The sequence below is a fragment of the Aethalodelphis obliquidens genome, unplaced genomic scaffold (assembly GCF_003676395.1).
Source record: "Aethalodelphis obliquidens isolate GAN/ISIS:26980383/991018 unplaced genomic scaffold, ASM367639v1 scaffold6, whole genome shotgun sequence".
In the NCBI taxonomy this organism is placed as follows: domain Eukaryota; kingdom Metazoa; phylum Chordata; class Mammalia; order Artiodactyla; family Delphinidae; genus Aethalodelphis; species Aethalodelphis obliquidens.
In genome coordinates this window covers 1979660-1995324 of record NW_020837950.1, presented here as the reverse complement: position 1 = coordinate 1995324, position 15665 = coordinate 1979660, and the positions used below count along the sequence as shown (strand labels likewise).

General features: G+C 45.0%; 1 protein-coding gene across 4 annotated transcripts in view; it reads left to right on the top strand.

The window, feature by feature from the left end:
• KIT (KIT proto-oncogene, receptor tyrosine kinase) overlaps window positions 1–15665 on the top strand; it is an 85817-nt gene that overhangs the window by 23471 nt on the left and 46681 nt on the right. For all 4 annotated transcript variants that reach the window (XM_027102927.1, XM_027102930.1, XM_027102929.1 and 1 more), the window contains exon 2: window positions 13713–13982. In XM_027102927.1, the coding sequence (XP_026958728.1) occupies window positions 13713–13982 (270 nt within the window). The remainder of the gene's footprint in view (window positions 1–13712; window positions 13983–15665) is intronic.

Below are 15665 nucleotides of genomic sequence, written 5' to 3'. Positions count from 1 at the left end.
GGGGAAGTCCTGGGTCTTCCCTGGTGGCGCCGTGGTTGAGAGTCCGCCTGCCGATGCAGGGGACGCGGGTTCGTGCCCCGGTCCGGGAAGATCGCACATGCCGCGGAGTGGCTGGGCCCGTGAGCCATGGCCGCTGAGCCTGCGCGTCCAGAGCCTGTGCTCCGCGACGGGAGAGGCCACAACAGTGAGAGGCCCGCGTACCACGAAAAAAAAGGGACGTCCTGCTCCCTCAAACATCGGGTTGTATTTTTCTTAGGGTGACTGAGTAGGAAATATATTAAGTAGCCCTATGTAAGCCTTTGCTGCTTGGGATGTATGCATGTCTAGAAGAAGTTTTGCAATATCGTAAGCTGAGAAGGATCCTCCTTTCATTGTCGAACGGGTGATACATGCATCTCCACACTTACTGTTCACTTCATAAGATATAAGAGCCAGGAATCAAGTTCCATGTTTAGGCCCTTATTTAATTCTGTTCAAACAGTGGTTTAAAAACAAAGCAGGTGATTAGTTATATTATTTATATCATAAGAGAATCACTGCTATTCATTATTGCCATAAATAGTTGAGTACTTTTTATGTCCAGCCAGTTTTGTTTTTTTTTAAAATAAAGGGTTTCTTTATTTTGACCCTATTATGGCCTAACTATTTGATTACAGATCCTAGAATCTTAGGGCTTTTGATGGCCTCTTTTTAGTTTTTCAGCAGAGGAAGCAGACGCCTCGAACCTAAGGGACTTGCCCCCAATTTAGAATCCAGAATTTCTCTATGTCCCCACCATTACATTTTCCCTTCACTAACTGCTTCAGAGCAAAAGTACAGAGTTACACATTTTATGTAAAACGTACAAATATTAAATATCTTAGCAGACACCAAACAGTAATTTTGCTCGTGCCTCCGACCTGAGAAAAGCTTTGACAGATGTCATACCTTTAGAAGGCATTTATTGGAAGCCTGAATCCTTGCTGCTGAGTCCTCTTAGTAAGTTTCCTCAGAAGAATGCAGGACATCTAACATCTCCTTGATCTTGGGTGTGCTTTTCAAACAGGAAAAGCAGCCTGAGGGCAGCTTCTCTTGCCCCCAGATGGCATGCTTGTGAATGGAGAATTGATGGAAAAGAAGGAGTTGAGGGTTCAAGTACAAGGAAGCTCCCGGTTGGGCATCGTTGAGGGATCTGCGTGGGGATGTGCTTTAATAGCAGAGAACGAGGCCTGCGTGATTGGCCCAGGGATCACAGTAACAGCCAGAAAAGCAGAAAATACACATGTTACAGGAAAGGTGTGATCAACACAGGTGATTTATTAGTGCTGGGTTTGTCCATGTGGTTAAGGCAGAAAATAGAGGAGCTGACTCGGCCCCCAGGAGGAAACCGCTCTCAGGAGCAGAGGCCGGAAGGGCCCAAACCACAGGTGAACCCACCCCAGCTGAAAGCCTGCAGAAAGGTGAGCCAGTGTGGGGTGGGAGTTGGGGTGATGTGGCCCAACCCTGCCTCTCCAGAGAAGGGCACCCCTGTTTGCACTGGGGCATCCCTTTTTAGCACCAGGGAGCCTGGTGACTCACACTTGCTCGGACGTCCACGAGAATGTGGGACCCACGTGTGGTAGCACGGCTCCTTTGTGCCACAGATGTTTTTCTGAAAAGAGCGTGTTCAAAGAAAGAGGGGCGGGCTTCCCTGGTGGTGCAGTGGTTGAGAGTCCGCCTGCCGATGCAGGGGACACGGGTTCATGCCCCGGTCCGGGAAGATCCCACATTGCCGCGGAGCAGCCGGGCCCGTGAGCCATGGCCGCTGAGAGCCTATGCTCCGCAACGGGAGAGGCCACAGCAGTGAGAGGCCCACGTACCGCAAAAAAAAAAAAAAAAAGAAAGAGGGGCTTAAAAATAGTGTATTTACCCCGCCTCAGTCACCTCATGGCCACATTCATCAGCCCTTGAGGCCAGGCAGTAGCCGCCTAGGCCTCTCCAGCCAGTCTGTGTTGTGGTCTTCTCTGCTAGTCAGTCCTCTGTGTCCCTAAATCCCATTCCTTCCTTCCTTCCTTCCTTTGCTGTTCTCCCTGGCTGCCTGCGCCCTTGGATACTCATCCCCGCCCAGCTTTTCATGCGAGACCTCTGGCAGCTTGCATGTCTTCCATTTCCCCATCAGCCATTGCCTTTCTGCTCACTGACTTAAGGAGTCCTCCTTCCTCCTCCTCCCTCCCTTCCTCCCTCTCCTCTCCTTGACGTGCAGTCAAGGCTCCTCTTGTCCCACACCCCAGGCCTGCAGTACTGTCAGAGATTCTGGCAGGATTGGGTTCTGGTGTGCAGCCAGGGTTGCAAATGAGTGATATAACTTCCATGACTCTCCATCCCTCCTCCCTACTGCCAGTGACCAATCCTTTGTGCTGAAGGCTTTAGGGCTGGTTCTCTGTCCATTTCTGTTCCGCCACCTGCTGCCATGTCCTCCAAGATTCTAGCATCCTTCTAGAAGTCCCTCCGCACCCTCTAGCCTGGAATTTCCTGGTTCTCTCTTACCAGTCGAGTCATCACCGTCTCTACCCTACTGTAGCCGCCTTGGGCCTTGTCATTTCCCTCTCGGCCCCTCTGTTCTTTGCACTCTCCACTCCCTCCCTGGATGATTTTGTGGGCACCCCGGGATACCACCCCCTGTGTGCTGGTGAATGTGTCTGTGGCCCTGACCTCCCCTGCTGCTCCCACACCCATCAATTTGCAGAACCTTCCAGCTGCCACCTGCTGATCCAAATGCGTCTAAATCAGTTTTTTCCCCCTCCAGTCTGTGGGCAGCCCATCTTATCATAGGTGTAAGCCAAAAACAGGGGTGTCTTCTTTCCTTCCTCTTGCTTCGTTACTGCCTAGATCCGCCCATGCCGAGGCCCCGTACTCACCCAGTAAACACCCACCTCTCCTGTCCGTCCCACACCTCTGGCTTATGTTCTCATCAGCTCCTGTCTGGACCTAGTCTCCTAGCTGTCCGTGTCTCTAGTCCTGTTCTGTCAGTACTATCCTTCACTGCTCCCAGAGGGGTGCCCCCCAAGACACACACCAGTAGCTCCCCATCTGGGCAGGCTCACCTCCTTACCATGACAAAGACCCTACTGGGTCTCTGGCCTCACACCTTGATGCTGCAGGGATTTTGAGTGACACCTGACTTCTAAGCATGCGTCTTGCTGGTTCTGTGACATTTGCTCCTGTGGTTCCCCCACTCGATAGACCATCTGCGCCTGCAGTCTGGCCAGGTCGCACACATTTTTTAATCTGAGCTCTAGGAATCCTTTCTGACCCCTCTTTTTTTAAAAATTTATTTATTTTTGGCTGCATTGGGTCTTCGTTGCTGCGCATAGGCTTTCTCTAATTGAGGCGAGCGGGGACTACTCTTTGTTGCGGTGCGCAGGCTGCTCATTGCGGTGGTTTCTCTTGTTGCAGAGCACGGGCTCTAGGCAAGTGGACTTCAGTAGTTGTGGCACAAGGGCTAAGTAGTTGTGGCTCGTGGGCTCTAGAGCGCAAGCTCAGTACTTCTGGCGCACGGGCTTAGTTGCTCCGTGGCATGTGGGATCTTCTCGGATCAGGGCTCCAACCCATGTCCCCTGCATTGGCGGGGGGATTCTTAACCACTGTACCACCAGGGAAGTTCCTTGACCCCTCTTCTTGCCCACACGCTTCGTTGCCCTTTTTTTGTTTGTTTGTGTGTTTCTTTCTTTCTTTGTGGTACGCGGGCCTCTCACCACTGTGGCCTCTCCCGTTGCGGAGCACAGGCTCCGGACGCGCAGGCTCAGCGGCCATGGCTCACGGGCCCAGCCGCTCCGCGGCACGTGGGATCTTCCCGGACCGGGGCACGAACCCGCGTCCCCTGTGTCAGCAGGCGGACTCTCAACCACTGCGCCACCAGGGAAGCCCCCCGTTGCCCTTTATGTCTGCACTTGCTTCATTGTATGGTCACTGTGTGTGTGAGTTCAGCTTCCCCACTGGGCTGTCATGCCCTGCTCTGTATTCCTGGTCCTCCCAGGACCCAGGCCCCACACAGGCCAAACGGTAGGAGCTCAATTACCATTGCATCCATGAAGACACGTTTCTGAAGTGCTGGCTTTGTTATTGAGCCCTCTCTCTTTGCCACTAATGACTAATGCTCCAGTTTTTCTTTCTCTGTCCTTCGGTTCCCTTCTGTCAATTAGTTCATAATCTTTACACCAACATTGAAATATGCTCAAGGAGCTGCTTTTTTAAAAAAAGACTGTGCTGCGGGATGTCTTTGTTATTGATATTTTGTGATTTTAAACTGACTTTCAAATGGCTGATCATTTTATAATGGTCTATTGCCATTGCTTGAAACCCTAAGCTGTCTCGAATATGGAAACAGATTTTGTATAATCACTAAATATCCTGGACCTAATGTAGTACTAAGGCCTGGCATGCAGAGAGAAATTTTATTTTTAAAAGATAAATACAAATTTGCATTGTACCAAGGAATTGGTTTTTTCAGGCCCCGAACTTAGGGGTATTACAGTGAGAGACTTAAAGGATGGTGAGGAGACTGTGTCAATTACCTACTGTTCATCTCATGTCTAAACCTGAGTAGATTTTAGCTGTGAGTTCTTCTCAGTTGAGTACTTTAAATCTCTATGTTATAAGATTAAAGATATATCTGAACTTTTCTGTTACCCAGAAAATCCTTTGGACAGTGTTCAATTGTGAATTGGAATTCAAGTGATCCATTTAGGACTGTTCTCAAACTTGTCCGTGGAGGTGCATTTAAAGGTTGGAGATGGTCGGGATTTGGGCGGTGTGTTTGTGAGTATGAAGTCGTGAAGCAGTTCAATTTCTTTGAAAACTCATGTTTTCCCCCTGAAAAAAATGTGTTTGATTTTTTCTTTCTATTTTATGCTACATATTATAATATAAAAGGATGTTTACTGTTATTTGTCACTGAGTGAAATTGACCTTCAAGAAGACTGTTAGTGGGCTTCCCTGGTGACGCAGTGGTTGAGAGTCCGCCTGCCGATGCAGAGGACACAGGTTCGTGCCCCGGTCCGGGAAGATCCCACATGCCGTGGAGCGGCTGGGCCCGTGAGCCATGGCCGCTGAGCCTGCGCGTCCGGAGCCTGGGCTCCATAACGGCAGAGGCCACAACAGTGAGAGGCCCGCGTACCGCAAAAAAAAAAAAAAAGAAGACTGTTAGCAAACACCCTAGATGAGGAAAGCACTGCTCTGTAAGATGATGTCTCAGATTATCTTCTTAAATCCTGCACCTCTGCATTTCCTATATGTAGTCATTCCTTTGCTGTGCACTTCGTGAGCACATGCTGTATTCCTGATGCCCTCTGAGGCTTTGAGGCTAGTGATGGCTACAGACCTTGCTTTGGATTCTGAGAGCTCGCAGTTTGGGGGGTGGGGGTGGGTGGGATGGGGTCCTCATAGGATGAGCTTTTCCTCGAATACACATACAAACACGGGCACATGCAAACACACAGACAAAGACTTCCTGGCTCAGCTCCCATGGCCCCTCCCCCTGGAGCTTTTCATGGTCCTTTTGGGCAGAATGATAGCTGCTTCCTTTGAGTCTTGGGACCTGTTTGTGACCTCTCAGTATTTTTGTTTCATTTGTATTAGATTCGTCTCCTACACAAGGCTGAGTTCCCCATCAGCATCTCGTTCACCACCATGGTAATAATTATGCAATAGGTGCACGTTGACATGAAAGGTTTCTTAATGGTTCTGGTGGCGTGGCCTCCCCACAGTGGAATGGGGGCCATGCTGGATCCTCCATGGCGTGGCTTCCTCCAATTTGCGTGGGGATCCAGAGTGGATTCACACTCTCCCTGTCGCTGGGCAAGAGCATTTTTAAGGACTTGTGTGGTTTTCACGGAGCTCATACCTCCCACCCCAGCTTTATTCTATTTCCGGTATCATCTACTTGTTTTTAAAGCCCCATGGGTGTTGTGGGCAATTACTACGATCCTTCCATCTTGATTTTTATCCAGTTTACTCCTATGGGAATACAAAAGTGTGTCAGAAACAGTAGGATATACAAATCATTAGCCCTTTTATTATGAACTGTGGTTGAACAGTATGTGAACCAGAGAGGAGCTGAACTACAATGGAGCTTTGAGCTTTGCCTTATTCACAGCTCTACTTCCCCCAAACTAGAATAGGCCTGTCTATGTAGGGTTTCTTCCCTGCCATTATTTTGCCTGGCTCCTTACATTTGTGTCCAAAGAGGAGAAGGTTTTGAAATGACTTCCTTACTTTTAATCCCAGCTATAAATTCAGTCTTTGCAGCTTTAGACATTTGTGAAGGGTATAAAGACCTTAGGAGGGGAGTTGAGACTCCAGAATGATTAACAGTTGACATGGTCCAACCACTACTGAAGGTGATTGGGGAGCACCCTGTGCTCAAGCCAGTCGCCCCGACTTACACAGGTCATTAAGAAGCTTGTACTGTGGAAGCCCACTCTGGACTCGAGTCTTTTAAGCCACAGATCACAAAAAATACAGGTCTACCTTGAATGGTTTATTTCACTTAAGAAAAGAAAGATCATGGCTTTGTTCTTTTTGATGGAGAAACAGAACTTTTTCTTTGAGTTTTGGTTGACTTTGAGTTTGGGTTGACATGGGAGTTCTCAGGCAGTCTGAGCTGCTGTCTTCCCCGTACACCACACCCACAATATAAGGCCTGCAGTTTCTAATTTCAGTTTCTTTAAACGTAGTGCCTGTGAGAGAGTCAGAATGCAGAATCCACCACCCCCCCCCCCCCCCGCCCCGCCCCGTGTTTGTGAAGTGGAGACCCTCCCCCAATCTTCTCATGTTTCACCCACGTTTAACTTGAAGTACCTGTAGGGTTTTTTCAGTTGAGCCACCTTATAGAGTGTTGCTTAGTTATCAGAGAATCAACAGCCTTCCCCAAACACACACACACATACACACACACTCACACACACTCATTTCATCGATTTCATAACATGTACTTATATATAATATAAAATCAAGTCCAACTTCCATAAACAGGTTTGAGAATAAAACCAAAGGACTCAGATGGTGTGAGGAGAAAAGCACAGATGTACAGGAGAAGAACTAGTAGCCCTGAGCGTTCAAGTCTCTTGGGCAGTAGTCAGTGTGGTTTAAAATTTCTAGCTTATTCAGCCCAGAGCACTAATAAAAGAGGCTTCTGCTGTGAATGGCTACTCTGTATAAGGTAGTAGAGAACTGGGAAGAAAGAGAGCTGGTGTTCAAGCCCTCCAACACAGCTGTGTGGAACAAATAAAAATAATAACAGTGATTAATTTTTTAACGCTGTGATTTAAGATAAACTTGGGGGGCCCACAGAGGCTACTACTAGAGGTCAGAGTGGTCAGATAAGAAAGAGCCCAGGTAGCTGAGAAAATTTGAGGCTTCCCCCGGGCCTTGAAGAATTACTGATTTTTTAAAAACTTTAGTTTTTAAAAAAATTGTGGTAAAACATACATAATATAAAGCGTACCATTTAAAAGGGTCTAATTCAGTGCCATTAAAGTACATTCACAACCATCACCATATCCATTTCCAGGACTTTTTTTTTTTAATCATCCCAAACAGAAACCCATTAAACAATAACCCTCCATTCCTCCTTAGCCCTTGGTAGCCTCTATCCTACTTTCTGTCTCTATGAATTTGCCTATTCTTGATACCTCATATAAGTGGAATCATACAATATTTATCCTTTTGTGTCTGGCTTATTTCACTTAGCATAATGTTTTCAGAGTTCATCCATGTTGTAGCATATGTCAGAATTTCGTTCCTTTTTATGGCTGAATAATATTTTGTTTTATGTATATACCACATTTTGTTTACCCGCTCATCTGTTGATGGACAACTGGGTTTTTCCACCTTCTGGCTCTTGTGAATAATGCAGCTATGAACGTTGGTGTGCAAGTATCTATTTGCATCCTGATTTCAATTCTTTGGGGTATGGTTGAATTTTATACTAGAAGGAGGTCACAGAGGGTATGTTGGTATTTATCGTGAACTATTGTTAAAATCTTGCATTGTTGACTGTTCCTAAGTGCCCTTTTCCTCCCTCATTTGTGCTTCTTGAGAACAAGGACTGTTTCCTAGGTCCAGCACTTAGCAAGGTACCTGGGATAAGTATTTGCTGAATAGGTCCTGGAGTTCCTAGCCCAGAGCCATCATTCATTATAGTACTTGGTCCCCAGAATGGTGGGTTTTGCCATCTGTCATTTTTGGGGGGGCTCATTAATTAACATGTGTTCAGGAAACAGAAAGCAACTCTTGATATTTTTATTAGCCAAACATAATTAGGGAAGTATATGTTCAAATGCAAAGGGTCCTGATACAGATAAAACCCAATTCAACAAACGTTTGTTGAGAACTTGCTATGTACCAGATATATTTCAAAATGTGTGATTCCAGAGCAATTTCAGAGGCCAGTTGGAATAAATTATTGGTATTGATTTTTTTTTTTTTTTCCCTGTGGTACGCGGGCCTCTCACTGCTGTGGCCTCTCCCGTCGCGGGGCACAGGCTCCAGATGCGCAGGCTCAGCGAACATGGTTCACGGGCCCAGCCGCTCCGTGGCATGTGGGATCTTCCCAGACCGGGGCACAAACCCGTGTCCCCTGCATCGGCAGGCGGACTCCCAACCACTGCGCCACCAGGGAAGCCCTGATTTTTAAATATAATAAAAGTATGTGTGTATATATGTCTGTGTGTTTGTTTATATACATATACACACATATATATCTTTTAACAGGAATCTCTAGGTTTTTTTTTTTCTTGTGAGAGCATTATTTGGAGACAAGAGAATAATATCCACAGTCCCATTCTGATATAAGCTCTATTTTCATTTTATAGTATGAGTTTGAGGGTTGAACTTATCATTTATTTTGAAAATAAAACCCTGAATGTTTCTGGTGGGGATTATTTAAAAAATTTATTTTTTAAAACTAACTCTAGAAGTAAAGTGCAAACTAATGATATCAAATTTGGAGGTATCCATAGTAGTTTTTTTGTTGTCATTGTTTTGTTTTGTTTTTCTGCGGTACGTGGGCCTCTCACTGCCGTGGCCTCTCCCGTTGCGGAGCACAGGCTCCGGACGCGCAGGTTCAGTGGCCATGGCTCACAGGCCCAGCCGCTCCGCGGCACGTGGGATCCTCCCGGACCGGGGCACGAACCCGCGTCCCCTGCATCGGCAGGCGGACTCTCGACCACTGCGCCACCAGGGAAGCCCCTCCATAGTAGTTTTAATGGATGAATTAAGCCACTCCCTTTTCTTAGTGGAGCAGCAGAATAGACAGTTGGGCTCTTTTGGGGATAGGTCGGAAGACTGTTAACATCTGTTACAGGAGCTGGGTGTTTTGGAACCTGTCCTTCCTCCAATCTTTTATATGTTCAGGGATTGAAGGGAATCTTTTTTATGACTATGCTAGGGGAAAAAGTACAATTTAGGATCCTTACCCTGAGGGCCCTAAGACCTTGCAGTAGGTAGAGAAGGTAAGATATAGATGTAGACCACTGTGGTACAGCAGTAGAAGCCAAATGGGTGATGGGGCTGAACACGTTAGAGGGATTTAGTGGGGACAGGTGATCACGACCTGGAGTGGTTAGGGAACAACAGCCATGAAGACTGGGCTTTCCATATGACAAAGAGGTGAATTGGTGGAGTAGCTGTGTCCTGGGGACGTGGGCAGAGAGATGGGCATAGCAAGGACTGAAGAGTGTTTGCAGCATCCTTAGCCTAAGGGTCTGTCTGACTGGAGAGGCAGGTTGGGTCCAGAGGAAACAGCTAGAAATTAATCCCGTGAAAATGCTTTGTAAGCCGCACATGATGTCAGTGTTAGCTGCTGCTGCCTCTGTTAGGGGTTTTGAGGCTGGGAGTGGGGTTGTTGAAAAAGTGGTGTTTTAGGCTGATGGGTCTCAGGGTTATGAGGTTGGATGATTTGGGGGTGGGGTGAGTGGAGGCTGGAGGCATGGAGATCTTTCAGGAGAGGGTGTTCTCTCCATGACATTGTAAGTGGCTAGTCTGGGGTGGGACAGCAGGAGTGGAAAGGCATACAAGGATGTGGGGCAGAGGCTCTGGGGAAAGATTGCTATGATTTTACTGCCAAGGAGGACGAAGTAGGCAGAAATCTGTTTGGGAAATGATGGACCCATTCACATCCGTAGGAAGTAAGTCAGGACTGATTGGAGGGAAATTAAGAGATTCTGTTTTTAGAATAATTGTCTCGTATTTATTATGTGTTTTCTATGTGCCTGGGCACAATTCTGAGTGCTTTACATAACAGTTTTATGAACAGGTGCTGTTACTATCCCTACTTTCAAGATGAGGAAACCGAAGCAGAGATGATTGGTAACTTGCCTAAGGATCACCCACTTAGTAAGTGGTAGAGAGAGCCAGGATGCAAATCTGTACAGTCTTATCTCTAGAGATTATCATACTAACTGAAGTAAGTCAGAACGAGAAAGATAAGTACCATATGATATCACTTATATGTGGAATCTAAAGAATGACACAAATGAACTCATCTACGAAACAGAAACAGACTCACAGACATAGAGAACAGACTTGTGATTGCCAAGGGGAAGGGATGGAGTGGGAGTTTGGGATTAGCAGATGCAACCTATCATATATAGGATGGATAAACAACAAGGTCTTACCATATAGCACAGGAAACTATAATTTCAACACCCTGTGATAAACCATAATGGAAAAGGATATGAGAAAGAATATATATGTGGATACCTGAATCACTTTGCTTATAGCAGAAATTAACACAACATTGTAAATCAACTATACTTCAATAAAATAAATTCAAAAACAATTTAGAAACCTCAAAAATTGAGTCAAGCTCTTACCTAGGATGCTTTATTGCTTCACTGTAATAACTAGCATTTATTACAAACCGCAGTGCTGTGTTAAGCTCCTTGCGTGTATTTATCGCATTTGATTTGCATTAGGACTCTATGAAATTAGGGTATTTCTATCATCATTTTCCAGATGTGGAAACTTGGGCACAGAAAGCTCTAGTGGCCTGCCTTAGGTCACACAGCTAAGCCTTGCCTACGTTGGGGTGGCAGGTCTCCGGAAGTCAACAGTATTTATTCAACCAGGTTGTAGTATCTGCATATGCCCTTAAGACCCACTCATGAGAAGATTGAATTGATTGAAATATATTGCAATATAAATTCTTGAGAATTTTTGGATCCAGTTTACTGTCAGCGTCGCTCATATGGACTAGGAAGTACTCCTTTTCTGTTTTTTTTTTTGTCCGTGCCACGTGGCTTGTGGGATCTTAGTTCCCCGACCAGCGATTGAACCCAGGCCCACAGCAGGGAAAGCACCAAGTCTTAACCACTGGACTGCCAGAGAATTCCCGGAAGTATTCCTTTTTTAAAGGGGATAAATAATTGAAATAATAGCATCTCTATTTACCGCTGTGCCCATTTTCATTATTTAATGCACTGTATGACTTTAAAAATAATCCTAACCACTTCATTCCCACATTCTGGCTCTTCCATTTAGATGCTCAGTCTAGAGGGCACAGAGTCTCGTCCATAGAGTCTCGTCCATAGCACTTCTCATACTGTTGGTGCTCAGTAACATTTTTTTTTTTTTAACATCTTCATTGGAGTATAATTGCTTTACAACGTTGTGTTAGTTTCTGCTGTATAACAAGTGAATCAGCTAAACGTGTACATATATCCCCATATCTCCTCCCTCTTGTGTCTCCCTCCCACCCTCCCAGTCCCACCCCTGTAGGTGGTCACAGAGCACCGAGCTGATCTCCCTGTGCTATGTGGCTGCTTCCCACTAGCTATCTGTTTTACATTGGGTAGTATGTATAAGTCCATGCCACTCTCTCACTTCATCCCAGCTTACCCTTCCCCCTCCCCATGTCCTCAAGTCCATTCTCTACGTCTGCGTCTTTATTCCTGTCCTGCCCCTAGGTTCTTCAGAACCTTTTTTTTTTTTTAGATTCCATATATATGCGTTAGCATACGGTATTTGTTTTTCTCTTTCTGACTTACTTCACTCTGTATGACAGACTCTATGTCCGTCCACCTCACTACAAATAACTCAATTTCGTTTCTTTTCATGGCTGAGTAATATTCCATTGTATATATGCACCACATCTTCTTTATCCATTCATCTGATGATGGACACTTAGGTTGCTTCCGTGTCCTGGCTATTGTAAATAGAGCTGCAATGAACCTTGTGGTACATGACTCTTTGAATTATGGTTTTCTCAGTGTATATTCCTAATAGTGGGATTGCTGGGTCGTATGATAGTTCTATTTGTAGTTTTTTAAGGAACCTCCACACTGTTCTGCATAGTGGCTGTATCCATTTACATTCCCACCAACAGTACAAAAGGGTTCCTTTTTCTCCACACCCTCTCCAGCTGACCTTGTATGTGTGCGGGGGGCACAAATCCCAGGCACATGAACCATTCCCCCCATGATCCTGCAGAAGTAGCTGAAAGCCCCCCAGGGGGCTCTGTTATCCTGGTGCCCCAGCCCATCTCACGCAGGTCATATGTGAGTCAACCTTTTGTATTTTTCGTGGCACTCTAGCCACTAATGTGCTCTTCCTCTGGCAGTCTCAGATCTTCCTCTTTTCGTCTCAAATCCTTGCTGTTGGGTTCTGTGGCTCCTGCCTACCTGAGGACCAGAGCTTTTCACTGGTTTCCGTGAACCTAGTTGACCTCTGGTATCTCACTGTGCATGAGTGTCTCCGTGGTATATATCTCTGGTACCTGTCTGTCTTTTCTTTCTCCTCTTCTGATATTGTGAAAATCCAGCCCACTTCTTTTTCTTTAGCCTAAAGCTAAACCTTGTATCTTTGTTTCATTATTCTGACATTGAACACTGTGTACTTTAAGCTCTGGAGTGTAAGGACTGTGTGTCCGTTTATGGGGATTTTCTCCCAGCACCTAACAATGCTTTTGTAGATCACAAATAATGAACAGATACTTGCCTTCATGCTACAGATGCAGGCGTGCACAAATGAATGAATGAATTGGCTGCTGTGAATTTTCTAAGGTTCAAGTTTCGTATTCAGAGTCTATAGTTTATATCTTTAAACTAGTTTCCTATGTAGGAAACCTCTCTAGGCATTAAGTAGGTAGATCAGGCTGCAAACCAACATAGGCCAGGAAATCTCACGATCTGATCATTAAAATAAGATTTTCATTTTATGACTTATTATTTGAAACTTCGAGATAGTCCTTTTTTGATGACCATCACCATATAAGGAGAATTGCATAGAAATAACTGAATTCACAAAGTTTTAAGAAAAAGCCAAGTTAATCATGATCATGTACATTTTGGTTAAAGAGTGACAGCCCAGTAGTTTCTTTTTTAATAGTGTAAGATTTTGTTTTTGTTGTTTCTGGACTGGGTGTCAGCATGTCAGTATCATTGCAATGGCCCATGTTCAGAGTGGAAACTTGACCCCGCTCTGTGTTTAACCCAGCGAAGGCCATGGCATCCAGCAAATCTTGGCTTGCATACCAAGGGTGACCCTCAGGATTAATTGAGGGTTGCAGAAAATAACTTAATTTTCTAGATGAACTTGAGAAACTTTAAAAAGAACTCTCTGCCCATAAATAGCTGGGCAGCTTTGTCCTATTTTTGTTGTCGAGTACACAGAAGATGGAAATCAATATTGGAAGAAATCCTTATTTCGCCTAAGAAAAAGATCACATTCAACACGATTTTCATTTTTCTTGGCAGGCTCTTCTCAACCATCTGTGAGTCCAGGGGAACTGTCTCCACCATCCATCCATCCAGCAAAATCAGAGTTAATTGTCAGTGTCGGCGATGAGATTAGGCTGTTATGCACCGACCCAGGATTTGTCAAGTGGACTTTTGAGACTCTGGGTCAATTGAGAGAGAAAACACACCCAGAATGGATCACCAAGAAAGCAGAGGCCACAAATACAGGCAATTACACGTGCACCAATGAAGGCGGCTTGAGTGGTTCCATTTATGTGTTTGTTAGAGGTAAATGCTCAGCTTTCTTTGATGCTATACTTAGAAAACTTTATATCCTGTCCTTAATTAGGGATGACATACAGATGGCTGAGTCATGGATAAAATATTACTGGCTGGGTCTAGGAAGCATAAGACAAAAATTTTTATTGTTAGTTTCCCCCATCTTTTGATACATAGTGGCTTTGGGTATAACTCCAGCTGGAGGTCTGCAAGGCTGTGTAACTCTTCCTAATGAGATTACAATGTGGTTTAGCCCATTTGTCCTGGTGATGTGAGTAAACCCTGAGAATAAATTAGGCCCTTTGGGAAGGCGGCATTTTAATGCCTTGAGATTCCAGATACTCCCACTTAGTAAAAACATTTCAGGGAACTAAAGGCCTCTAAAGGCCTAAACAGACCAAAGCTTCAAATGAATTGACCCACTTTTAGGGAGTAAATTCCAGAAAAATAACTCAGTTGGCTAAGCACCCCCTGTCCTTCCTAGGTTCTTAATAGAAGTCAGTTCATTCATTTAAAAAATTGTGACCTCTTAGAAACAAAAGGAAAATGTGATGGTTGGATTTCTGAACCTCATCTCATGTGATGAATGCAGCGATTCATCTGTGTTTGTGCTTTTAATATCCTTGTCCGGAGGAAATTTCCTAGGGGGCTAGGGGCAGGGATAAGGGAGGAGTCTCTTTTTGCTGATGTAAAAACTGAAGCACTTAAAGCTTAAGAGACATACCCGCATTATAGGAGGATAAATAGTTTCCGTTCTAGTCCTGGGTTTGTACCTGGCCTGGGGTTGTCCTTGTAACCTCATGCATGGTATTGTGGAAGAGGACCAAATAAACTTATCCTAGATTGTGGATCTGAGCCACCCCTAGAGTCACAGTTCCTCATGGCCATGCTTGGATAAGATTGCCTGCGCTGTCTTTCTCATGTAATTGTTATCAGGGAGACAAAATTGTGCAAATTCTAGTTCTGTCAAGGGTTAGTAAAATTGACTCTCATGTTCTCTGTACAGAAGGTTGCCGTGAAACTGACGCTGCCTCTCCTTAGTTTATCTTTTACTCTTTCCTGGGTGGGTCGCTGCAAAGAAAGACGCGCGTTGAAAAGCCACAGCTAGCCTCCGGGTTTGGTTCCATAATTGTGGAGCCAACCATGTTCTGTTCTTTGACATTCAGGAAGGTACTCTGTAATTTCCAGGTGGTAATGAAGTATCATTCTGCTTATTAATAGGGTGGGTAGACAGCTGACTAAATAGGGAAACTGCTGCATTAGCCAAATCAGTCTCACAGGGCTCACAGATTTTCTTGATGGGGGACGTCATCCCCAATAACTTAGGACTATACTTAATTATTACCAATTTAAGATGTTTGGATGCTTAAGTAATTTGTCTTAGACAGCAGTGAAGGAAATTGGGGCATTGCTGTAGGAACTATGACTCAAGTGACTGAGAAAGAATAGATGGAAAATTAACCAGCTATAGCCTCGAACCATATTTCAGCCATTATGAGATAATTTGTTTGCAGAATAACTTAGTAAGGCTGGGAGGTGCATAAGTTGTTTTGGAAAACTCTTTGAAAATTGGTCAAAATTCTATGATAAGTATATTTCAATTATGTCATTGATTTTTGTGGAACACCCGGTTTACGGATGGAAAGGACAATTAAAAAATATTTTAAGTGTAATCTGTGGGCCCAACCCTGT